Raw genomic sequence first — 27930 nt, forward strand, 5'->3', positions numbered from 1 at the left:
TCCATTTGCTTTTCTAAGTATTTCTCACATACATTCTTCAAAGCAAACACCTGATCCACACATCCTCTACCACTTCTGAAACCACACTGCTCTTCCCCAATCTGATGCTCTGTACATGCCTTCACCCTCTCAATCAATACCCTCCCATATAATTTACCAGGAATACTCAACAAACTTATACCTCTGTAATTTGAGCACTCACTCTTATCCCCTTTGCCTTTGTACAATGGCACTATGCACGCATTCCGCCAATCCTCAGGCACCTCACCATGAGTCATACATACATTAAATAACCTTACCAACCAGTCAACAATACAGTCACCCCCTTTTTTAATAAATTCTACTGCAATACCATCCAAACCTGCTGCCTTGCCGGCTTTCATCTTCCGCAAAGCTTTTACTACCTCTTCTCTGTTTACCAAATCATTGTCCCTAACCCTCTCACTTTGCACACCACCTCGACCAAAACACCCTATATCTGCCACTCTATCATCAAACACATTCAACAAACCTTCAAAATACTCATTCCATCTCCTTCTCACATCACCACTACTTGTTATCACCTCCCCATTTGCGCCCTTCACTGAAGTTCCCATTTGCTCCCTTGTCTTACGCACTTTATTTACCTCCTTCCAGAACATCTTTTTATTCTCCCTAAAATTTAATGATACCCTCTCACCCCAACTCTCATTTGCCCTTTTTTTCACCTCTTGCACCTTTCTCTTGACCTCCTGTCTCTTTCTTTTATACATCTCCCACTCAATTGCATTTTTTCCCTGCAAAAATCGTCCAAATGCCTCTCTCTTCTCTTTCACTAATACTCTTACTTCTTCATCCCACCACTCACTACCCTTTCTAATCAACCCACCTCCCACTCTTCTCATGCCACAAGCATCTTTTGTGCAATCCATCACTGATTCCCTAAATACATCCCATTCCTCCCCCACTCCCCTTACTTCCATTGTTCTCACCTTTTTCCATTCTGTACTCAGTCTCTCCTGGTACTTCCTCACACAAGTCTCCCTCCCAAGCTCACTTACTCTCACCACCCTCTTCACCCCAACATTCACTCTTATTTTCTGAAAACCCATACAAATCTTCACCTTAGCCTCCACAAGATAATGATCAGACATCCCTCCAGTTGCACCTCTCAGCACATTAACATCCAAAAGTCTCTCTTTCGCGCGCCTGTCAATTAACACGTAATCCAATAATGCTCTCTGGCCATCTCTCCTACTTACATAAGTATACTTATGTATATCTCGCTTTTTAAACCAGGTATTCCCAATCATCAGTCCTTTTTCAGCACATAAATCTACAAGCTCTTCACCATTTCCATTTACAACACTGAACACCCCATGTATACCAATTATTCCCTCAACTGCCACATTACTCACCTTTGCATTCAAATCACCCATCACTATAACCCGGTCTCGTGCATCAAAACCACTAACACACTCATTTAGCTGCTCCCAAAACACTTGCCTCTCATGATGTTTCTTCTCATGCCCAGGTGCATAGATTATATTGGTCCAAATTATCATCGTTTGCTAGAATTCTGTTCTGTATACGTTACTCTTCCATTGTAGAACAAAAATTGTCTGTGATATGCTATACAGAAATAATTACCCCTTGGATTAATGGTTTTCAGTTTGAAAACCATCTCATGTTGTCTCAATAAGTTTTGCAAATGCGAATTCATATTGGCTACATTTATGTATAATTTTTGGTAGCTCCTTTATATGTGCCATTTGATCTTGAATTAGTGGTAGTGGTAATTATGATGCATTATATTTGTAAATAGTACACTGCATTATGTATATTAATCCTCTTGGGGAAACTTATGTACCTCTGGAGATGAGTTGCCTCAGAGGAATGTGCAAATATATCAGGCAGCGAGAATAAAACTAAGACTACATTCATATCACATATGTTTCCTGTGTTTGTATTCACCTTAGCAGTTACTCCCCTGCCTTCATATATGAATCATGAATCATTTTCTTGAACCCTTACATTTTATATGTAAACTGGTTTGAGACATGACAACTGAGACAGTTGCAAATGCAAACTCTGCCTTAAACATGTTTTGACATATTGGTTTAATTTTTTTTTGAAATATTCCATAAAACATCCCTCTAGACCTGCAACAACTGAAACTGTAACAAACTCAACCTTAAAACATGCCTTAAGATGTGACAACTGAAACAGTAACTTGAATGATAGCATGCAAAGATATATTTCGTTTCATTAACAAGAGCATCAATCTCATTATCATGTATTTACTGTTGAGTATTTTCTGTTCACATGTAATATATACATCCCGAACATACAATTTAAACTTATGAAACATGACAGGTTTTGTAGCTGGTAGCCCATGGATTGCCATGTAATATCTAAAGAAGGTAGGATTTGAATTCTTGATATGTTGTGTATAACTGTATGTTGCAGAAAAGGTAAGGATACATTTTTTTGTTGGGTGTACCCCATGACAAAATCTTTATTAGTCAGCCACTGTATATTAGGCCTTGCTTAGCATTGGGGTAATATTCTTGGAGATGTATTAGTTCTTTGTAAGACAAGCAGTGTAAGCCCATGTTGTATGTATGTTCATAAAAAATCATAATATGATTTGAATGAATGCACTACATGAAAGAGCTTACCACCAGATGTTATTTAATGTAAACGAATTAGGTAGTGATGAGATCGTGTTGTGGGTGGATTAGAATAGAGTGTAGTGAGGGTTACAAGGAGATACAGGGAGGCAACTAGACTTGTCTGTATCACCTGCTGGAATTATCTGATTGAATGTTGAATGTTGCCAGATCACAGTTAATTCACACTACATAGGTACTGAATCTTCAGAATGAAACTAAAGCAAGGGCCTAAGCTCAAAATCTAAAACACATTGTCTCTGAATTTAAGCATCAGATGTTCTTTGATGGTCAGTTCTGCAAACCCTGGAGCAGTCTTTTCTTAGTTGCTAATAAATTAGCTAACTAGCATTCCTTTCCAAAATAAGCCATTTCACACTCACTTGACACTAGTTTAGGTCTGTAACCTCAAGCAGTAATTATCTCAACATACTGGATATAACAGGTTAAAGTGGAAATATCTGGAGTGAGAATAAGCATTCAGTTTTTATGTGTTATGTATTAAAACTGATGAGTATGATATGAACAGAAATGTTTGATATTGTAAACTGCATGACTACAAAAGTACCTTAAATATCCTGACTTGTTTTTAAGGGAAATTAGATATGAAGCTTTCCCTTCAAATCTAATGCAAACAAAAGCCCATAGATATTGTTATTTAAGCCAGTACCTTAATTCTTAATTGCATTAAGGTTGAAACAATGTAGTTCAAATCATTCCAGATAGGGCTGTTGCACATAATAGCTAGAGTGGATGTGAGATGTGGCCTTTCTTGATCGGTTCATGGCACTACTTCACCAATGCAGGAAATGATCAAGCATGAAAAAGAAAATACAGATTTAACAGAAATTAACCTGGCTTGTAACATGAAAAATGCATCGTTGACTTTGGAGCTTGTAGCTTTTTGATATTGTCCAAGCATTTTTCCCTCCCCATTTTATATTCTCAAAATTATATTTCCACCCATCCTCATTGTACTCCAATGGACAGTGCTGCACTATAGGCAACAAAAGTGTTCCATGGAACACTTTAAGTTGTAGAATTTTAGGTTTGACATATTTGCAGGTGGTATCAAAGTCATTTTGATATTCAAACTTGAGATATTGCACTTGATTCTTTTTTCAAATCACCTGAGGATATGTTTACTTTAAGTCTTGTGCAAAAATTCCAGTAAATAGATTATCTGAGGTCCGTAATGTAATAATTGCCACAACTAAAATGAGAGGTATACAACCAATCATTTCTTAAATGAATTTTGTCGCCTTGTTATTCAATTAATATTCACTTATGACAGTGAGACTTAGGCAGTATATAATGAAAACTTTAGGCTATTAAATGGAAGAAATTTTGATGGATTTGTAAGATGTATTTGGGCATTTTATTTATGAAGATGACACCTCTAAAATGTAATAGTAGAAGAGGGTATTTATATAGATATCTTTTATTACATTTTTCAAATGTATATACTTTTCTTTCAGACTGCAGTTCAGGGTATTATTGCTCAGAGAGACATATTCAGTTTGCAGAAGAGATGCAAGTAAGTCTTTGAATTGGTTTATTGTAAAGTATGTTTATATGGTATGGTAGATTTTAAGGTGGTTACTGAAGTCATGGAAATGTGGAAGATATGGGGATATACAGTATGAGTTTATGAATGGAATACCAGATAACAGGGAAAGGAATTAAAGCATGCATAAATGATGTGATGACTTACTGGAGATATTTACAGATATTTATTGTACCTTTAGGCGTAGCATATATAGAATATATGTAGAGTACCCCCCAAGTAGAAGTAAAAAATTACCATTGCTACACACTTCAGCAACCAGTAAATTTTTTACTTAGCAGTAGTCTGTATTCTCTGTATGCAATGACTGGAGGTACTATAGATATCTGTATGCTCATTCTGTGAACACATTTATGTTCAGACATCGCAGAATCATTAGGTATTACAGGTTTGTGCATACTAATCTTTCAAGCACAAACTTAACAAATCACACTGCATGAGACATATACTCATCTGACTATACTCCAGGTTTTTATGAATGATACTTAATCTGTACTTTGGACACCATCAACATCACAGATGAATCAACATTCCACCAGATCCGTCATGCCCAAGATACAGCTTTCATACTGAAGACACTGAATGCATACTCCCCCAAGATGTACAATACATATATTATCACTGCTCTTTTTTACCTATGGTTATATCCTGTGATTATTGCTGGCTTGTAGAGTGTTGCAAAAGTTCCAGAGCAGGAGATTCAGGGGCAGGAATGTAAGGTGTTTATAGGTGTTATTGAACTCCTTTTTACTAATGGTATCATTGCAAGCAAGTATTCTATGACAAAGCTGTTTTTCAACAGATGAAAAAAGTTCAACTTCACTGATGACCTTTCCCCAAAGAAATCAATCCTTTCCTACTTTTGCATGGAGTTCAGCACCTTGCCTTTCCCTCCTTAGTTAAGAAGTGGCAAAGACATTGCTGAGCCCTTGAGGATGAATTGTTGCTTGTCTCCATTTCATTCAGAAAATGACTGTAGAAGTAGAGGACTTTCAGTATTAGTGCAGGAGTAAAGGACTTTCAGCATCTTGAATCTGCCCTTAATTGATGCCTTCTATGATATGTAGGCAGTATTCTTATCTATCCCATGTGCCCATTTAAGTGTGTTAATGATTTGTAAATTCTTTTTGTTAAAGCAATTTTACCTTTCTGTTACAGATCAGATGGAGTGAAAGGGGCTGTGATAGGGATAGATTTAGGTACCACAAACTCCTGTGTAGCAGTTATGGAGGGAAAGACTGCAAAGGTGATAACTAATGCAGAAGGTGACCGGACAACCCCCTCTGTTGTTGCATTTAGTAAAGGTGAGAATTATTTTATTAGTAGGAAATTCTTAGTGTACATAACTGTACCGTACAATTTTCAAATGATTTCATCTCTGTATCTTTGTAAAATTTTCACCTCATTATTCTGTATTTCTCGTCTGTCTCTTTACCTGATTCAGATATACTAGTCTAAATCTTTGAATTGCCATTCTAATGCTATGAACATGAAAATTTTGAAGGAATTATTTTCAGCCAGCTTTGTTCCTAAAATATGAGAAGCTGTTTCCATGTTTTGAACACCTTCAAAGGGAAGGTTTCTTTCAGAAAGTGGTAGGTGCCTTTAATATCTTGAAGTTAGGTAGTTGTATTGATGTATTGTTCCCCATTCTGTGTTGGATACACTTTGTAGTTTAGAACATCAAAGAGTAAAGAAGGATAGCACACCTGAGTAGTTCTCCACGAACGAGCTTAGTATTGCGGGTTCTAACATTTTTATGCTTTAGGAAGAGAGGAAAGTGATTGGTTCTCAGTGAATGTAGGTTTGCAGCAGGGGTGTGTGATGTCTCCATGGTGGTTTAATTTGTTTGTGGATGGGGTTGTTAGGGAGGTGAATGCAAGAGTTTTGGAAAGAGGGGCAGGTATGCAGTCTGTTGTGGATGAGAGAACCTGGGAAGTGAGTCAGTTGTTGCTGATGATACAGTGCTGGTGGCTGATTCATGTGAGAAACTGCAGAAGCTGGTGACTGAGTTTGGTAAAGTGTGTGAAAGAAGAAAGTTAAGAGTAAATGTGAATAAGAGCAAGGTTATTAGGTACAGTAGGGTTGAGGGTCAAGTCAGTTGGGAGGTAAGTTTGAATGGAGAGAAACTGGAGGAAGTGAAGTGTTTTAGATATCTGGGAGTGGATCTGGCAGCGGATGGAACCATGGAAGCGGAAGTGAATCATAGGGTGGGGAGGGGGTGAAAATTCTGGGAGCCATGAAGAATGTGTGGAAGTCGAGAACATTATCCCAGAAAGCAAAAATGGGTATGTTTGAAGGAATAGTGGTTCCAACAATGTTGTATGGTTGCGAGGTGTGGACTATGGATAGAGTTGTGCGCAGGAGGGTGGATGTGCTGGAAGTGAGATGTTTGAGGACAGTATGTAGTGTGAGGTGGTTTGATCGAGTAAGTAATGTTAGGGTAAGAGAGATGTGTGGAAATAAAAAGAGCGTGGTTGAGAGAGCAGAAGAGGGTGTTTTGAATGGTTTGGTCACATGGAGAGAATGAGTGAGAAAATATTGACCAAGAGGATATGTGTGTCGGAGGTGGAGGGAACGAGGAGAAGTGGGAGACCAAATTGGAGGTGGAAAGATGGAGTGAGAAAGATTTTGAGTGATTGGGGCCTGAACATGCAGGAGGGTGAAAGGAGGGCAAGGAATAGTGAATTGGAACAATGTGGTATACTGGGGTCGACGTGCTGTCAATGGATTGAACCAGGGCATGTGAAGCGTCTGGGGTAAACCATGGGAACTTCTGTGGGGGCCTGGATGCGGAAAGGAAGCTGTGGTTTCGGTGCATTATTACATGACAGCTAGAGACTGAGTGTGAACGAATGGTGCCTTTGTCGTCTTTTCCTAGTGCTACCTTGCACACACAATGGGGGAGGCTTTTCTTAGCGCTACCTCGCACACATGATGGGGGAGGGGGTTGTTATTTCATGTGTAGTGAGGTGGCAATGGGAAAGAATAAGGGCAGACAGTATGAATTATGTACATGTGTATATACTTATATGTCTGTGTGTGTATATATGTATACGTTGAGATGTATAGGTATGTATATTTGCGTGTGTGGATGTGTATGTATATACATGTATGTGGGTGGGTTGGGCCATTCTTTCATCTGTTTCATTGCGCTATCTCGCTAACGCAGGAGACAGCGACAAAGCAAAATAAGTATAATAAATATATCAGTAACAGGGACGTATGGTTATCTTTTATCGTACTGGTAACAGGGACTCGGTATCTTTTATCTGTTGTAGCTTGCAAGTTAGTTGTAGCCACCAGATAGTTATTAGTCAGTCAATATCGTTTTTAGTTGCAGATAGGTTATCAAGTTCTTAGTTGTAGGTGCTCTTAAAGATTTTCTGAAGCACAGTGTTTAGTAGGTATGTAGAATGAGAAGGAAATTTTTGAATGTTAATGTTATTTTGTTTGCTGAAGTACTTTTCTCTGTGTTAGGAGGTTTTGATGATATTTCCTTTCCTCTTACAATATTTTTGCTTTTATCAATAAGTAGTGAGGTATTAATGAGCCCAGCTGAGTTCAGAGGATATTTTCAAAACCTAGTGTACTTGCAGATCACCTTTTGGCTTTCATTTATAGCATGCTTCTACATGACAGAAGATTGACATCTGCAGCACAGAAGTGTTAATGCATATCACATAAGATTATCGAAAATGTATCTACACTTTGAATGGGTTGGCTGTTAACTGTGTGGTTTTTGGCATTAGTTAAACATTGCTATACTATACTGAAGTAGTTTTCTTTCAGATGGAGAACGTTTGGTTGGCATCCAGGCAAAACGTCAAGCAGTAACAAATGCTGGGAATACATTCTTTGCCACCAAGCGTCTTATTGGTAGAAGATACGATGACAAGGAAATTGTTAAAGACAGGTTAGATATTGTTGACTTTTTACATTTGTAGAATCTGCAACATCATGGATACCCACATGTTATTCATAGGTTGCTTGAAATGAGCTGAATATGTATGATTATCTGTTGTACGATACTGAAAATTTGTTTTATTCTTAGGGACACTTTACCTTTCAAGATAGTTCGTGCTAGCAATGGTGATGCATGGGTAGAGGGTGATGATGGCAAAATGTACTCCCCATCTCAGATTGGTGCTTTCATTCTTATCAAGATGAAAGAAACTGGAGACTCGTACCTTGGCACTCCTGTTAAAAATGCAGTCGTCACAGTACCAGCATATTTTAATGACTCTCAGCGACAGGTAAATGATCTTGCTTATCCTTTATGCTGATATCCAGTAATCAATCTGTAACTTTGTAGAAGGGATTTTCCAGTAAGAATCCTTTTTCTCAGGCAAGCCAGATACCTAAACAATGTAATTTGAAGATAGTCTTTCTTTTGTTTTTGAGTTTTATCTTGTTGGATATTAGATTAGACCCAGATTTGTAATGAGCCATCATGAAGTGCCTTGTACTTGCCAGTTTTTTCTGTATTTACCTGTTTTCTATAAATATACTTATGTAGTGGGGATGAATTTCACACATCTTCCCACCTCATGCATATCCTAATATTATTTATAGCCCATATTTCATGATAAACAAAGGTATCCAAACTTAGCACTTATCAGTTATTCAGTTTACTCTTGATTATTCAGGCTGAGACTGAACTTCATTCATAATATCACTTCCATAGGAAAACCACATTTTACCTTATCAGTTCATGCCCTTGATACTCAAATCTGTATTACCTCATACCTTCATTGGCTTGCTTACTTGCTGCATTGTGCCTCCTCTTTTAGGTCTTCTGCCAAAAGGTCTGCATAGCCATACCAACTGAATTTTCTTGTGTCCATCCACCCCTCTTGTGATTTTCTGCTATCTCCTTTATATTTATTTTTTATATAATCCATATCTGACCGTACAAATTTGTTTTATCCTACTCCAGCAGTTGCTTTTAACCTGGCTGACTAAGAAAAACAGGATTTATACCTGTACATAGGCTTTGGGTAGTTGCTCCTTCATGGATTCTTGCTCATACTTCGTCTAAACTCTTTCCATTCATGAGAATTATTAGTAAATATTTCTGTATGATTTTAAATTTAGTTTCTCCATTTACCTTTCCTTTTGATTCTTAATCCTTCAGTTGGATGTTAGTGCAACTCATTGTCTCTTGAAAGTGAGAAAGAGGCTTTAGTATGCATTTTGTTACAGAAACCTCATCCAGCAAACAAGTAAAGTGATTAACCCATCTATCCAACTCGTGTATTTCACCAAATCATTGGAATGCACTGTAAATAGAATAGCATATGCATAGAATGACTGAAGTAGCTTTCCTCCATAAAGGTAACTGATTATCCATAGTGATTTACCAGTGACCACATCCTTTATATATTTTCTTGGATTTAGCTCGTACAGTCCCGTCTTAAAAGTTTTTCAGCACAGTGTGAATTTCATTCCGCTTGTCATAGTTACATCTTTGTTAAGTGTTTTTTTGTTTCAATTTTTTTTTTCATGCACATTTGCCATTTTCCAGATTAGCATCAAGAACAAATGACCAAGCCTTGTTGGGAAAAATCCTCTTGGCCCCCTTCCCAGTTCATTCTTTTTGAATAGTGAAATGACACATTGAATACGTGAGCAGTGTTCTTTATCCCTACCAATTTTTTAGATTATCCACATAAATTTGATTATTTATGCCATATTTGTCATACATGTTTTTGTTTCAATTTTTTTAAGTAACTGACCAGCACTGTACAGTTATTTTACTCTTTTTGTCGGTTGCTGAAATTTTGGATTGCCACTTTCATGTATTTAGGACAAGTTAGATTTTAACTGATTGTCAGTCAGCTAATTACTTTCCTAAGCTTTTGTTAATAGCTAAACTCATAGCCAAGGTATCTCATCACAGAAAGTGTTAGTTTTCATGAAAAAATCAAGGTTTGATAGCGATGTTGATGTCTGATTCCCCTCACTGTGTTTTGTACACTTTGTGGTTTTAGAGCATCACAGAGTAAAATAGGATACTTCACCCAGTAGATTTCCTTCATAAATCTAGCTCGGTTTTGCGGGTTCTAACATTTTTATGACCCAAGTGAAATCTGGTAATCATGCTGGTGTTTGAGAAATGTCAGAGAGAGTGGCCTGAACTTACAGGAAAGTTGGAAGGCGAATGTGACAAGCTGTGTCAAAAAAGGGGGCAACATGTATTCAAGTATCATTCGAATCCATGCATGTGTTCATACCACTATTCCTCTTGTTGCCATATCCACACTTGGATACCTAAAGCAATACACCTCTTGTAGGCCTTACCCATTTAATTCAACTCTTATTCCTCTTATCCTTCCCCATTTGATCCCACACAAACCATCCTCTTACACACCACTAGTGCATCTTGTTGCCCTACTTTTATTGAATTTATATTTCTTTTCTGCTTAGGAATTGAATATGTGAATTTGTGTTTTAGGCTATTGTTTTCAAGCTTGTAAAGGAAAGGGATGGTTTTTTTTATTAAAGAATTTAAGTGATATGGGTAATTAACAAATTTTTCATTAGTCGATAGCACTAGCTAATACCATAGAAGCTAGAATATCCCATGACATGCAATTTATTGGTCTGGTAATTTTGAAGATGAACCTTTATTTTAATGCATGTTTGTAACGGACATAATCAAAGTACATTGATTGTAGATACATAATGTCTTGTAGAGTTCTTTAAATACTTGTAATTGTAACACGCATTGGTTACATATGTATTATGTCAGTGTTGTAAAGACAGTCCTATCCTTTTTGTAGTACAAAACTTGTGAAATTAAGTCTTATAAACATTCTCATGAAATAACTGGAATAGGAAAAGTATAGCTAAATAAGAATGCATCATTGGAAAAGACTTAAATTTGTAGAGCCCTTGGAATTTGCAATTACCACCATTTCTGTCAGAATGATAGTTTCATGTTATCCCTTTCCTTCACTTGCTTGTTGGGTTATGATTCCCTAGTTCTGGAGAAAGAATGTCTGCTAAAGGGACTAGCTTAGCTGCATTCTTTCTTACCCATTTAGGTAAGAATGGAGTTATTAATTATATAAAAAAAAATTATAATCCCAAGAAAGTGAAACTTTATTAATGCAGTCTGAACTATTTTAGTATACTTTAACTATTTCTTTTTATATAGCAAGCTGCTTATTCCAGGCGACAAAGGACGCTGGACAGATTGCTGGTTTAAATGTTTTACGAGTTATAAATGAACCAACTGCAGCAGCTTTAGCATATGGAATGGACAAGACCGATGATAAAGTGTAAGTGTGATGTGGTCCCCCAACCAGTTGTGGCACTGCTACAAGCAGCATATTTGATATTTTTCTTTGCATATTTGAATGGTCATTTGCTAAATTTGGGTTTGTAATACATGGAGATGCATGCTGTTATTGCCATAGTTTGTAGATATGCATATACATACAAAACTCTACTGAGCTTTGTTCTAGGTAACACCAGGACTGTTTCATAGAAATAGGTCGTAAGGTATTGATAAGTAAATGTACATATAGAAAATGAACCTAGGGGATATGTTTTAAGAATATTTGAGAATTGCCTGCACATAGTTTATAATGGGTTATTGATGTATAAAGAATGCATTTTAAAAGCTGTGATCAATCAATTGACAAAGTCAATATGACCGCTTTATTTGGTTAGTGCTCATTGGCTTCAGGGCTTATGACTTGAAAGATGTAAGATTAATAAATGGGCAGGACATACTCCATTTCAGTGAATTTGAATGTTATGTAAAGTGTAAATTTGTTTCATAATGCAAAGAAATTACTGAATGTCATTGATATAATTCTTTTACCCTCCATTATGGTAGTCTTGATATTCAGGATGCACATTGTATGCAGCATATTCCCAAAAACCCAAAAGAAAATTCTAAAATTTATAATGAGTAAAACTTAATTTGATATATGAAGATGTGTGCTTCAACCAGATCAAACATTGTTTATGTCTGCTGAATGCCCTTTAGTTTATACTGCTACACTTCATAGTTGATTATATATGAAAAAAAAATTGATCAATTTATGTTGAAAAATTGGCTGGTGTTCTGAAACAATGCTTGGGATGCTGCTACAGTCATTAATCACTGCATATACTCATATGCCACATCTGCAGTGAACATAAAGATAAGTACTAAGTAGTATGCTGTTTAAAGATAAGTACCAAATAGTATGCTGGTTTTTCTCAGCCATAGGGAACAGAATATTACAACCCAAAAGCAGCAAAAGGTTAAACTAGCTGTATATATTTATGGTAGATTAGAGTTTGTGTATGGAAGAGATGTATGTTATTTTTCCCTTTCCTTTCTTTACAGCATAGCTGTGTATGATTTAGGAGGTGGTACTTTTGATATATCAATTTTAGAAATCCAAAAGGGTGTATTTGAAGTGAAGTCCACCAATGGAGACACATTCCTTGGTGGAGAGGACTTTGACAACCACCTTCTCAACTTCCTGGCAGGAGAGTTCAAGAAAGAAGTAAGTGTGTCCATCTGTGTTTATTGATGGTGTACTACAAGCATTTTACCTATTTATTGATCACTTTTGTACAAATATGATGAAAGAAATCAAGTTTTAGTGTTTGAATCTGAATTATCTTATGAATGTCTATTTGATGTATATGTGATTCATAATGCACTGAAATCACAGTCATGCCTCTCAGACCATATTGTGATTTCCCTAGACAGCTTCATATGCCCAGGCTCATTCCATTGATAGCATGACGCGCTTATATACCTTGATGTCTCGATAAATTGTATCTTGTGCGTGTTTCTTACCCTTCTGAATGTTCAGGTCTCCATGTCTTAAAGGCTCTCTCACTCCATCCTTCCATCTCCTCTTGTGTCCCATTCCCCCATGCTCTCTCCACTTCTGACTCATCTTTCATCGTAAGTTAGTCCCTCTTTGCTTATATGTAGACTATTTGGTTAGTTCTTTCAATCAAGCTTTGATTACCAGAAGTCTCACTCTTACATTCTTATTTATGCAATCAAATATTTTCCCAAGGCATTTTATATTTTCCCTCAGTCCACCCTTCTCTCTTCATGCATTCAGGGCCCAAGATTTTCATGCACACAACATTGTTGGGATTACTGTACTTTCAGACATATATAGTAAACTTACCTATGTTTCACACTCCTTAGTGCATCCTTGACTTTAGCCCCTTTTTCCACAATATGAGTGACTAGTTCCAACCTTTGCTACTCATTGTATGTAAATCACTGCTTTTCATCATATTCCTTCCCATTCAGACTTAATACTCAGCATCCTGTTTCAGCTCCCTGCTGCATATCATTACCTTACTCTCATTCACTTCCTCTCATCTTTCTCATTTTATATGATTTCCTAAACACTGTTCGTAGCTCCTGGAGTTTACCCCAGAGCTTTCATCCTCACATAGCATAGGATTCATATCCTTGGATTCCCTAACCCCTGTATACCCTAGACCTCCCCATCTCAAAGACCCTTGCAGTCACTTGGCTCACCACCCTGTTACCATGGTGACTAAGATTCATGTTATTTCTTTCTATATGTGTTAGTAGGTTGCTAATGATGTATACTGGTAATTGGTAGAAGCAAACATCACCAGGGGTTTCTTATGGAAATGGTAAGATTTAAATCACCTGTGAGTGAGAGCAAGCTGGTAAGGGTTGCGAGAAGACAGAGGAAGCCTCTGCAAATATTGTGATAGAGTTGCTGTCTACCAGTGGTCTGTTAAAGGGAAGGTGCTAAAGGCTAAGAAGTGGCATTGGAGTTCACTAGTTATGGTAACTATATTGCCATGGCCACCCCCTTAAGGGAGCTCCAGTTGGTACTGGTGCCAGATAGATAGGAGCCATTTAAGGGTGTAATTGTGTACTGAACCATTAAAATGTGTATTTTTTGTTGTATTCATTGGGGAGGTGGAATTAGTAAGTATAGGTTGAGAGAGAGCAGGAGAGGATATGTTGAAATAAAACGTTTTGGACATATGGAATGAATGAGTGAGGAAAGGTTGACCAAGAGGATTATGTGTCAGGGTGGAGGGAACAAGAAGAGGGAGACCAAATTGGATGTGGAAGATGGAGTGGAAAAGATTTTGAGTGACCAGCTTCTGAACCTGCTGGAGAGTCTGAGGCATGCAAGGAATAGAGTGAATTGGAATGATTTGGTATACCACAGTCAGTGGGCTGTCACTGGGCAGAACCAAGGCAACGTGAAACGACTGGGGTAAACCATGGAAAGGTGTGTGGGTCCTGGATATGGATTGGGAGGGGTGGTTTCGCTGCATTACACATGACAGCTAGAGATTCTATATGAGCAAATGTTATATACATAAAGTTCTTTGAAACTAGATCCTTCCTGCTAATGGCATGAGTCTTATTGTTGCAGCAAGGTGTAGATGTTACGAAGGATACTATGGCTATGCAGAGACTCAAAGAAGCAGCAGAGAAAGCAAAAATTGAATTGTCTTCTTCCACTCAGACAGATATCAATCTTCCATATTTGACTATGGATGCTTCAGGCCCAAAGCACATGATGTATAAGGTAAGAAGGGCATTTTGTGAGATTGATTTTTTTTCTTTCAGTGTGTATCTGCAGATTTGACAAGTATTGTTTGTAAACTGTAATTAACAGCCAAAACTAATGTTACTGCACTGAATTAAGAAAACTGCCTTTGTTATTGGTAAAATTGTATGCGTTGATATATAGTACTGAATTTGATGTGATCTTATAAGTATTGTGTGCTTGATAAGAAGTTTAACCTGAAATAAGGAACTTTCCCTCTTACTTGATTATCAATTCCTGCTATTGAGTGGTTGCATAATCAGCGGATAATGAAATAGCCTTATTTTTTCATCTTCCTTAATCTTATAATTAACTTATTTTGTGATTAGATATCCCTTTTACAGGTATTGTTAATATTGCTTGCTACACGTAATCAACCATTCCTCCTTCACAATTGTACAATATATTCCTCTGATTAGGTTTGGTGTGCATCCTTTAGCTGAAGCTAGGCAATCGATTTGATTTTACTATATTGTTGGCATTAGCATTCTTTTTTTTCTTTTTTCTTTTTTTTTTTATCTTGCTTAATAATGAAGGGAAAACAACAATAGATCTTTTTTGAAACCCCTTTCCCCATTAAGAATTGCTTGTGTCAGATGATATTTGTACGTTATCACCAGGATTTGTTCCTAATGAATTAGGAACAAGACTATTAAGGGGGGATGTATGATACTCAGTCACATTATATTTAATGTTAGGTGAGAATGATAGATGAATTGTATTTTGTGTGCTTTGTCATTGTATTGTGTTTGGACATGCAGCTGTAGTCTTCAGCCACTTTAAAAATCATATTGGCATATGGAGTGAAAGGTTAAGATATCGCTAAGTTGATATGAAATTGTGTCACGTAAATACCCAGGACGAGGGTTGATGAATTGTGTGAACAGAGATCCTAACTTAATGCATCTGATGAACATGAAATTAAAAAACCTGTAGCTTGTAGATTGTAAATAGTTGCATTTTTCTTCAACCTATTTGCCATTTTGAATTGTTGAGTTCTACTTTTGAAGTAACTTGTGTTAAAGTGAAAGTAACGTGTTCTCTTCAAAAGGTAATATTTTCATGATGTCATCCTTTCAAGAGACATTGAAAAATGCTTCATGGAAACAAATATTTGGAATTCCCAGAATTTCATTTGATATACTAATGACCTTGATGTAACTATCCTAGGAAAACATAATTTTTGAATCAGAATGCTGAAAAGTATCATATAACACATCTTTTAAGGGTCTATTGTTTGCAGATGCACATTTATATGTTTAATAGCTGAACTCCAATTTCTTTCCAACAGCTTTCCCGCTCCAAGTTTGAAAGCATTGTGGATAAATTGATTAAACGAACTGTTGATCCCTGTATTAAGGCCCTCAAGGATGCAGAATGTGCAAAATCTGACATTGGTGAAGTTATCTTGGTTGGTGGAATGACACGGATGCCCAAGGTAGAATATGAGTGTTCTCTTTTGTTGAAGAATTTTGTTACATTTTTTTATTTAGAGATGTAAGTTGTATGTTTTGCGATTGTGATGTGCCTGAAATTGATTTTATACATCATTTTGCGTATCTATCAGAGTTTGTCGGGTTTTACATTTGTATTCATGGTAAGACTGTAATTTTGTCTATCATATCTTCATCTAGCAAATAATAGCTTTTTGGTATCTTTGTTATAGGAGATACTTTGGAATTGCTTAGTCCATCATTAGGGGTCGCCTCCAGGTTTAGTGAAAATGAATTTGACGTGATTCATAGGAGTCGGGTCAAATGCATCTATCTATAATCTGTAGAGAGTTGTTTTCCAGTATCTAAAGAATTCAGTAACATATGACCTTTGATTTTTAATTTGGATTTTGCCTTATTTATTTACCTTATAAAAGGTTTTACCTGGAACTTTAGACAGTTTCTAAGCCTGTAAAGTATTGAATGGCATAAGACCCATACCTTAAGTGTTGGCTTGGCAGGTATTATGAATATGTTCAAATTAGAATTTTTTCCATCTTCAAAGCTGTTTAATTACAAATAGTGTTATCTAAGTAACCTACAGTTTCTTAATGAGTTCGACTATATTTAGTATCATATTCACTTTAACAGGTAGCTCCTTGGAAAAGTAATTGAAGCACATGATGAATAGTAGGGGATCTATCACTCATTTGGTGGAGATACACACACACAAACTCTGCTTACTATACTGTACGTAATGTAGCTGGTGTGACCTATGATTGTTGGGTGTGTATAGACTTGGTTTCTCCACTCCAAAAATTTACACAAACATTTCATAGCTGCAACCCCTTTCTGCTTATGACGAGGTTATAAGATATCAACAAAGAATTTGACACCTGACATGACCCTCCACAAATAAGTGATGAACCATCTTTGTTTTTGGCACTCAAGCTATCATTCACATAGGCTTCACCACTAAAATGCTAAAACTAAAATTGTAGTGGGATGCCCCTTGAGAGATGTTTTTTCTCACTTTTCATTCTCTTCCTTCATAATCTCCCATCCCCTTCGATTGCAGTGGAGCATCTCATATGCAGATATCTCATAATCTCATGACAACTCAAGCAACAACAAATGTGCAACATTGCTTCTTGCAGTTAGAGCACTGGGCCCCAGAAAACCAAGTTTTTGCATTTGCACAGAAATCCGTGTTCACCCTTTTCAACTAGCACAGATACGAATCCAACCTGGACCTTCCCACAACCTTGAAGGGTCTGCCACTACCTCTGCCAGAATACCAACCATGCAATACATATATAATGTATACTCCCCAGATCACAAGTGCCGACGTCACAAACATAGAGGCCCTCCAAACACACTGGTGATGGTTTTACACAAGGAAAAGAATCCCTTCCTATCATTTACAGCTTATTTGTTTATCCGCTCTACCTTAAACTACACCCAACGTGTCTGGTCATCTGGTATTTTATCAGTAGATGCAACTTAGCTGCAAACTGTATAAAATAAAGTTTTTCAGAACAAGCACTGGCTACTCCGCAACCAGAAAATTTCATCAACTCGCAGAAACAAAAACCCATTTTTATCTTAATACGCTTGGGACTGAATTCCCTGTAAGAACATTAAACTTATCCACACCATAACCCACCACCTACCCACAAGTAGATTATATAAACTGTTTTTGATATCTGGGAGTGGATCTGGCAGCGGATGGAACCATGGAAGCGGAAGTGGATCATAGGGTGGGGGAGGGGGCGAAAATTCTGGGAGCCTTGAAGAATGTGTGGAAGTCAAAAACATTATCTCGGAAAGCAAAAATGGGTATGTTTGAAGGAATAGTGGTTCCAACAATGTTGTATGGTTGCGAGGCGTGGGCTATGGATAGAGTTGTGCGCAGGAGGATGGATGTGCTGGAAATGAGATGTTTAAGGACAATGTGTGGTGTGAGGTGGTTTGATCGAGTAAGTAACGTAAGGGTAAGAGAGATGTGTGGAAATAAAAAGAGCGTGGTTGAGAGAGCAGAAGAGGGTGTTTTGAAATGGTTTGGGCACATGGAGAGAATGAGTGAGGAAAGGTTGACCAAGAGGATATATGTGTCGGAGGTGGAGGGAACGAGGAGAAGAGGGAGACCAAATTGGAGGTGGAAAGATGGAGTGAAAAAGATTTTGTGTGATCGGGGCCTGAACATGCAGGAGGGTGAAAGGAGGGCAAGGAATAGAGTGAATTGGAGCGATGTGGTATACCGGGGTTGACGTGCTGTCAGTGGATTGAATCAAGACATGTGAAGCGTCTGGGGTAAACCATGGAAAGCTGTGTAGGTATGTATATTTGCGTGTGTGGACGTATGTATATACATGTGTATGGGGGGGGTTGGGCCATTTCTTTCGTCTGTTTCCTTGCGCTACCTCGCAAACGCGGGAGACAGCGACAAAGTATTAAAAAAAAAAAAAAAAATTCCTTCTTCACACTTCACCAGCTTAAGATCACATATCCTTCCCCTAACAAATGATGCGAAGTGAAACCTAAACCTCCACACTTGAAAGGGCTTTATAAATTTTGTCCTCTTCTACTTTGGATAGTTGAAGCATCTCTTGATACCAGGGTTTCCATTCATACCAGTGGTGTAAGTAATATGCTGACAGTGATATTGTAAGACATGTCTTTCTTATGTTTGTATTCCGTCACAGGTTCAGTCATTAGTGCAAGAAATTTTTGGTCGCTCACCAAGCAAATCTGTCAATCCCGATGAAGCCGTTGCAGTTGGTGCAGCTATCCAAGGTGGTGTGTTAGCAGGTGATGTGACAGATGTGCTACTCCTTGATGTAACACCTCTTTCCCTGGGCATTGAGACCTTGGGAGGTGTTATGACAAAGCTCATAAACAGGAACACTACCATACCTACACGTAAATCACAGGTGAGTTGAATAGTTTTTTAGAAAGCTTCTGGAAAGGCAACTTTAATTGCATAGAGGGGGTGTGGAGTTCGCTGTTATATTTTTTTTTTTTTTTTCCAAACTATTCGCCATTTCCCGCATTAGCGAGGTAGCGTTAAGAACAGAGGACTGGGCCTTTGAGGGAATACCCTCACCTGGCCCAATTCTCTGTTCCTTCTTTTGGAAAATTAAAAAAAAAAACGAGGAGAAGAGGGAGACCAAATTGGAGGTGGAAAGATGGAGTGAAAAAGATTTTGTGTGATCGGGGCCTGAACATGCAGGAGGGTGAAAGGAGGGCAAGGAATAGAGTGAATTGGAGCGATGTGGTATACAGGGGTTGACGTGCTGTCAGTGGAGTGAATCAAGGCATGTGAAGCGTCTGGGGTAAACCATGGAAAGCTGTGTAGGTATGTATATTTGCGTGTGTGGACGTGTGTATGTACATGTGTATGGGGGGGGGGGTTGGGCCATTTCTTTCGTCTGTTTCCTTGCGCTACCTCGCAAACGCGGGAGACAGCGACAAAGTATAAAAAAAAAAAAAAAAAAAAAAAAAGAGAGGGGAGGATTTCCAGCCCCCCGCTCCCTCCCCTTTTAGTCGCCTTCTACGAATGCAGGGAATACGTGGGAAGTATTCTTAATCCCCTATCCCCAGGGATATTTGAGATCAAAATTAAGTGCTAGTCTTTCAAAGTGCTAAGAATTGTTTCTCTGTTTCATACATTTGCTATTAATCACATGAACAAAGTAGCTTTCAGAAGAGGTGTCTGTGCCTTAGAGGGAAAAATAATCACTTTCCTCCTCTTTTTTAGAAAGTATTATAGGAGAGGATGATATCCAGCTCCCAGCTTCTACCCCTCTCAAGTGCCATCTACAAAACATAGGAAATGTGTGCTGTATTCTTTCTCCCCTTTGTGTATAATTACTTTGAGCCATCTCTCTTAAGAAAGGGTCCTGGTGTTATCCAGTTGCTCCAAGGTGGCACTACATCCAGTAGAAGGGAAATGATGGACTCCCTTGCAATGAGTAGAATGTTAGATACATGACTTTTTTAGTGGAAACCTAAATTTGTTACAGAATTTAACTTGGTATATAGATATGTTTGAGGAGGACAATATATAGTGTGAGGCAGGTTGATTAAGTAATAAGAAAGCAAGAGAGAGGTGTGGTAATAAGAATTTGGTCAGGAGAGCTAAAGTGTGTTTGCTGAAATGGTTTGGATAAATGGAGAGAGTGGGTGAATAGTTGACAAAGTGGATATATGTGACGGTATTGGAGGAGACAAGAAGGGGAGTCAAAATTGGAGATGGAGAGATGGATTGAAAAAAGACTTGAGTGCTCTAGGCCTGATCATGCTGAAGGGTTAAAGATATGCATAGGATAGAGTGAATTGGAGTGACAGGGAAAAACAAGGAGCAATATGCTGTCAGGGGACTGAACTAGGGCATATTAAGCAGCTAGGATAAACCAAAAAAAGTCTGTGAAGTCTGATTGTGGTTAGGTGACTGTGGTAGCAATGCAATACACATGACACCTTAAGAATTGATGGGAGTGAATGTGGCTTTTCATCATCTGTTCTTAGTACAACTTTGCTAATGCAGGAAACAGCAAACAAGTGTAGATTTTGAATAAAGTTTTCTAAGAGGTTTATATTACCCTCTTAGTGGTTTTGTCATGATATTTCTCACACAGGAAACTGAAGTTTGTGTGTTACTTTCATGTTGAATGTGAATAATGGATTTTGAATGGGCTATTTTGCAGGTTTTCTCAACAGCAGCTGATGGTCAGACCCAAGTTGAGATAAAGGTGCATCAGGGTGAGAGAGAAATGGCAGCAGATAATAAGATTCTTGGCCAGTTCAGTTTAGTGGGCATTCCACCTGCACCCCGAGGTGTTCCACAGATTGAGGTTACCTTTGATATTGATGCAAATGGCATTGTTCATGTTTCTGCAAGAGACAAGGGCACTGGCAAGGAGCAACAGAGTAAGTACTGTAGCTAATGATAGTGTATGTTTACTTTTTTGCATTACTTATGTCTGTCAGTGAATTTGATTTCCCACCTGAAATGTTGTAAAAGTAGTTCCATACATGATTTTTAACAAGTTTTATGCTTAATTTCATGTTATGCTCTTTAGTTCTATCACTACATCTCAGAAAGAAGTGTTCACTCTCCTTGTCTCTTTTAAAACTTAAAAGTTTTGATTAGATCACCTTTCACTCTTCTCTTCATAGTTGGGCATATTTTAAGCTCCAGGCTTAAAATATGCCATCTCTCACTTTAGCAAGGACGCGCACGGCAACGGACTAAAATGGCCCAACTTACACATGTATATACATAAATGCCCACATGGATACATACCTATACTTTTCAACGTATACATACATATACATACACAGACATGTACTTGTACTTATATAGACATGTACATATTCATACTTGCTGCCTTCATCCATTCCTGTGTCCAGGAAATTTTGCAGTTTCTTGCCCAAATCAGCCACCAGCGCTGTATCATCAGCAAACAACAAATGACTAGCTTCCCAAGCCCTCTCATCCACAACAGACTGCATACTTCCCCTTCTATCTAAAACTCTCATTTACCTCCCTAACTACCCCATCCATAAACATATTAAACAACCATGGAGATATCACGCACCCCTGCCACAAACCAACATTCACTCAGAACCAGTTACTTTCCACTCTTCCTACTCGTACACATGGCTTACATCCTTGGTAAAAACTTTTCACTGCTTCTAGCAACTCCCACACCATATACTCTTAATACCTTCCACAAATCATCTCTGTCAACCCTTATCATATGCCTTCAGATCCATGAATGCTACATGCAGATTTTATTTATTGTTCATTTATTTTGCTTTGTCGCTGTCTCCCACGTTTACGGGGTACCGCAAGGAAACAGACGAAAGAAATGGCCCAACCCACTCCCATACACATGTATATACATACACATGCAGATTTATAGTATTTATATGCAGACAATTGGTCTCGTAAACTATTCCCCAGAGATGGGACTTGGGCTGCATTTTAGGGTAGATCAGGCCAAGTCTTCTTCACAACACAGATTCCTGCAGCTTGTTTTCTGCTAGTTGATTATCATATCAAGGTCTTCTTTCACTCCATCCCATTCTTATTACTGGACAGTTTGTAAAGTTCCCCTTGTAAGGTAATGAAATCCTCCATGCTATTCACTTCCCAGATGAAGTTCACGTCATCTGCAGCTGTATTCAAGTAGGAGTCCAAAGTCGTTTACATAGACCTGGAAAAGTAATGGTCCAAGAATTGAATCCTTTGGCATTCTGTCGGTGACTTAAATCCGTTTGTAGAAAGCTTCTCAGATATGTCATTTGTACCCATCAACTTTGATAATCTTCCCTCCATTGAAGAAGTTTTCCCTTTATTCTTGCTTGGTGATCCAGTTTCCTCATCCTATGCAGTGTTTAATTTTTTCAGCAGTCCAGCCAGATATAAAGAATCCATCTAGCCTTCCCTTTTTTCTTATGACAGCTCACATGTAAATATCTGAGAGGTTTATTACATGGCATGCAATGGCGAATAGTATGAAAGAAAAAAGATGTATATGTGCTTAAGCTTATACATATGTTTGTGTGTATGCATATCCCTGCATGTATCATATGTTAATAATCTGAAAAGTATGTGGGATTAAGAAGGCATTGAGGGTATTGGTAAAGTTTTTTGCCCTTATTTATATATTGTTGATCACTGTTTCCCATGTCAACGAGGTTGCTCCAGGAAACAGACAAAGAAAATTAAAGAAAAAAAGTGTATGCTGCAGTTATTGATCTTGAAAATGCTCATTGTGGAGTTAACAGTAAGGGATAAGACTTGTTCACTTCAACACTCTGGGCTTGGATTGGGAAATTTTTTTTATTTTTATTTTTGGAGGCTCTTTGTTCTGGGTCCACCCCATTAGAATGGGAATGGCATAATCATAATTGAAAGATTTTTTTATATTGCCAGAATCTTTCATTATGGAATTCTTTCTCGATTCCTTTGTGTGGATGTGAAATGATAGCTGTATTAGGTCCAGGTAATATGGCTGAATAATATTAATACATCATGCAGATTGAGTTACTGTAAATGAGTTTTGGTTATAAAAGAAATAACTGACAAGTTATGTTCAAATAACTCCTGGCCTTATCCTCTTCCAATGTGGTTTATTTAGATGAACTTGTCTTCAGTTCTCTGTTAAGGATTGTCATCTTGCAATCAGCATGTAAGCAGTAAGTTTATAATGACATGTATTATAACATTGGTTTCCTTGGTTTCCCCCTAAGACATTTCATATCCCTTGGTTCAGTCCATTGACAGCAGATCAACCCTTGCATACCACATTGTTCCAGTTCACTGTATCTCGTGCAAACACTTGTACTTGCATGTTACCCACCCCAGGTGACCCTACCATAATTTAATATTTTTATTTGGGATTATATTGTAATTGAATTTTACTTTCTCAGTCGTAATTCAGTCATCTGGTGGTCTAAGCAAAGAAGAGATTGAAAATATGGTCAAGAAAGCTGAGGAATATGCAGAAGAAGATAAAAAGAGAAAAGAAGTGGTTGAGGCAATTAATCAGGGTGAGGGCATCATTCATGATACAGAAAGCAAGATGGAAGAATTCAAGGATCAACTTCCTGCAGAGGAGGTAAGTAACAGCAACATATTTTGTTACCAAATATTATCACTCTGCAGAGGAGTTAAGTGGCAGCAACGTACTTGGTTACCTAACATTAACTCTTGGTAGTAATACAGAGATTAATTTTCTTCCATATTCTTGAGCTAACTTTTGTTTTACTTGCCATACATACATATTCCCTCAGAGGCCCAGTCCTCTGTTCTTAACGCTACCTTGCTAATGCGGGAAATGGCGAATAGTGTGAAAGAAAAGGAAACATAAGTATTAAAACATTTTAGTGTTTCCTCTGTTGCTGGCATAGGAGTAGTCAGATATGAATTGCATCTCAAGTTGTGAACGAGTCGTAAGGTAATTTATTTTAATGCATTAAGGGGTAGGTGACTGAGAAAGTATGAATAGGGATATGAAAATAGGTACAAAGGAAATTTCATTGTTTTCTTGTAATTTGGATGTTTTTGTTGGAAATAACTTTCCCAGAGTCACTTTACATACTTTTGTTTTGTCTATAAAGTTGGTGGAAGAACAAGGTTGTGTGAACTGGCCTTTATCACTTAGTGATATCATGTATGGAATATTGCGATTTGTTTTTTTGTTTTGTTTGGAAAATAGTATTCCAGACTTGATTTTGATGAATAAAAAATAGAAAGCAATTAACTTGGCCTTTTTGACTGACAGAGTTCAAAACTGAAGGATCAGATTACTAAGGTGAAGGATCTTTTGGCAAGCAAAGATACTGCAGATCCTGAAGAAATCAAGAAACAAGTTAGTGAACTTCAACAGGCATCTCTAAAGCTGTTTGAAATGGCATATAAGAAGGTACATGTTTTGAATATTATAGATGTAATGAGTATTTTTCCAGCATATTTTGACATTTTTCAATGAATCTTATAAAGGTGCTTGGCATTGTCCATTACCTTTAGGTCAGATTTATAATCCTAGCAAAATTGTTAGAAGAGTAGCCGCATAGCAGTTTACCTTAGGGAATTGGATTTTCCAGCCATTTGCATACCTGCATGGCATGCAAATACTGATTAAAACTTTAGAAAGATGCAGAGCAAGGTGCTGGTGGCATTAATCTAGGCAGAATTTTCATTCCCTTATAAAATTTCACTAAAATTTTAAGCTTTTCTGGGTGCTTGTAGATGGTATTCATTACCTTGTCACATCTTAATGTCAAACACTGTCCACCACATTTACAGCAGATGGTTAACTAGTAGTTCATAAGAGAAAGGTTTTAGGAGCATTGAAGAATGTGTGGAAGGCGAGAACGTTATGTTTGAAGGAATAGTGGTTCCAACAATGTTATATGGTTTCGAGGGTGGATGTGTTGGAAATGAAATGTTTGAGGACAGTGTGTGGTAAGGTGATTTGATCAAGTAAGTAATGAAAGGCTAAGGGAGATTTGTGGGAATAAAAAGAGTGTGGTTGAGATAGCAGAAGAGGGTGTGTTGAAATGGTTTGGACACATGGAGAGAATGAGTGAGGAAAGATGACATAGAGGATGTAAGTGTCAGGTGGAGGGAAGAAGAAGCAGGAAACCAAGTTGAAGGTGGAAGGATGGAGTAAAGAATATTTTGAGTGATCAGGGCTTGAAATAGGAGGGTGAACAACATGCAAGGAATAGAATGAATTGGAATCTATCTATATATCTAGTGAAGCCTGTTACCTTCTGGAACTCCCTCTGTCGGGTGGCCACAGCAATACTCGCTCCATAACTAGTGAATCCAGTGCCACTAACCCTTTAGTGCTTCACCCTTAACAGGCCACTGGCAGAGGGCAGCTCTGCTGCAGTGTTTTCAAAGGCTCCTACCTAATGTTCCTACTGACTACTACTACCTAATGTTCGTACCTACTAATTCTACTTAATGTTTCTGCTTAAAAGTCCTTCCCTAAATGTTCCAACCTACTACTCCCATTTGTTGCTCTTACCAATTTGCCAAAAGGCATGGCTGGCACATACCACTCACCACAGGGAAATCTAGAGTTGTGAAGAATGACCTGTGGGAGTTAAGTGTTGTCAAATGTAATGTGTGACATTGAGGGATTGTATGATTGTGCACAGAATGCCAGCAATCCACGTATGGATGAGGCAGACAGAAGTGCTCGCTTGCTACACAGCTGTCATTAACCTTCCTGATGCTCAGGCGGGTAGTACTGGTAATATACCTCCCTTGTTGTTGGCTACTTACTTAAGAAAATTTAACTTGTATGCTTAGAGTTGACCAGAATGTCATATGAAGTGTTTCTCCAAAAGGAGGAACTCTCAAGTTTTTATGAAAAGAAAAAGGTAACTTAGTATTAGTAGAGCCAACCTGAATATATATTAGTTTATGTGACATGAGGTGATGTTTTAGCAGTCATATGATACTTCATGAATATTTTTTTGATAATTGATTTGAGTGTGCAGGCCTCACAGACATGAAGTATATGTATATGTAAGATATGGAAAGTTGTGAAACAGTGGTTACTGATGATTTAGAATTTTGACGTGCTAAGTGATGGATAGCATACACAACAGAAACTGGCTTTTTTTTCTTTTTTTTAGAGAAATTTCTCTTAGGGTTAAGAGGTTTCTTCTGCCAGGCATTTAAGGAAAAAAATGTATCCCTCACAATCCGTATAGTTCCAGCAGTTTATGGAAAAAACTCCATCCCTCACAGTCCATATAGTTGCCATTATAGATGCACATCAGTCAACCTGACAGATCATGAGTATGCTGTGACCCCATAGAAAATGAATGGACTGGAAGGTGGCGTAAGTTGAGGAGGAAGTAATGATATGTATCATTTGGTAAGAAAGTGAAGAAGCCTTGAAAAAACAATATAATCGGTGATTTTACAGGGATTGCATTATGAGCACCGGCATCCCCACCACCCTCATGCTTGTTGTGATATAAAGAGCTAGAATATTTCGGAGTACATTGTGACTTAGTGTCATTTGTAAAAAGTAGGGCACAGTGTAATGTCTTTGACCAGTGCAAAAGTAGTTGTAGTACTTTATAAGTACCATCTGTTACTTTTGTTTCCTATTCTATCTTCCCATTTGGAAGACATCCCTGGGATAGGGGAGAACGAATACTTCCCTCATATTCCGTAAAAGGGGAGGGAGCAGGGGGGCTGGAAATCCTTCCCTCTCTCTTTTTAATTTTCCAAAAGAAGGAACAGAGAAGGGGGCTAAGGAGGATATTCCTTCGAAAGCTCAGTACTCTATCCATAGCACTAATTCACAAACACAGGAAAGGCAAATATGTATGAAAAAAAATTCCATTTGTGATAGTGGGATTTTTGGATCTGACCTGCTGTGCAATATTTCAACAAAGAATTTATTAAGGTCAAGAGTGTTGCAATAAGGATTTGAAGACATGAAATGACAAAGTTAGGAATTTTATGACCAATTTGTCTCCATAAGCTGCATTTGGTTATGAGATATGCAATAGTTTATAAGTATCCTATATAGTAAAATTTTGTTTCAGATGGCCTCAGAAAGGGAAAGTGGATCATCCAGTGGTGAAAAGGACAAGAAGGAAGGAGAGGGTCAGCAGTGAGGTATCCAGTTAGGTTTTAGTGTACAGAACAGATGAATAATGGCTGGTTACTGATTTTTAGTGAAGGGCTTGGTTCGGGTAAGGCAGCAGTTGTAAATGGAAGAGTTAACTTGCAAGCTGGATATCCCCCAAAACCCATCACTGATGATGGTATTGTGCTGTATGCATCTGATAAGCAGTGTTCTCATAGAACTTGTATATTTGAAGGTGGCCACATGTGACTGTATAAATGATTTAATGACTGATAAGGAGAGTACATCAAATTGAATGTTTGTGCAAACATTTGTATGTACATCCATATTCCGGTATAGATGTCTATATAGTAATTTAAGGTTATGTTATAATTTTGTATAAATTTGGAGGATTACATAATGTATATATATAATGTTATCAATAAAGATTTTTTATTTCATGTATAGTTGCATCCTCTGTCCATTTCCAGGAAATATTTTTGAAAGGAGAGCCTTGCAGAACATTTTTGAAACATTGAGGATACTTGACCTAGTGTGTTTGTTTTGATGCCCTCAGAAGTA

General features: G+C 37.8%; 1 protein-coding gene across 1 annotated transcript in view; it reads left to right on the forward strand.

The window, feature by feature from the left end:
• The window catches only part of Hsc70-5 (Heat shock protein 70 cognate 5), a 31356-nt gene extending 3545 nt beyond the window's left edge, over positions 1-27811 (forward strand). The window contains exons 2-14 of the mRNA XM_071681733.1: positions 4130-4188; positions 5377-5522; positions 8011-8134; positions 8273-8474; positions 11398-11504; positions 12566-12728; positions 14622-14777; positions 16090-16236; positions 18937-19164; positions 20941-21163; positions 23675-23862; positions 24529-24669; positions 27326-27811. Of these exons, the coding sequence (XP_071537834.1) occupies positions 4130-4188; positions 5377-5522; positions 8011-8134; positions 8273-8474; positions 11398-11504; positions 12566-12728; positions 14622-14777; positions 16090-16236; positions 18937-19164; positions 20941-21163; positions 23675-23862; positions 24529-24669; positions 27326-27397 (1956 nt within the window). The 3' untranslated portion in view covers positions 27398-27811. The remainder of the gene's footprint in view (positions 1-4129; positions 4189-5376; positions 5523-8010; positions 8135-8272; positions 8475-11397; positions 11505-12565; positions 12729-14621; positions 14778-16089; positions 16237-18936; positions 19165-20940; positions 21164-23674; positions 23863-24528; positions 24670-27325) is intronic.
• The last annotated feature ends 119 nt before the right edge of the window (positions 27812-27930 follow it).

Source organism: Panulirus ornatus, chromosome 33, assembly GCF_036320965.1.
Source record: "Panulirus ornatus isolate Po-2019 chromosome 33, ASM3632096v1, whole genome shotgun sequence".
Lineage (NCBI taxonomy): Eukaryota > Metazoa > Arthropoda > Malacostraca > Decapoda > Palinuridae > Panulirus > Panulirus ornatus.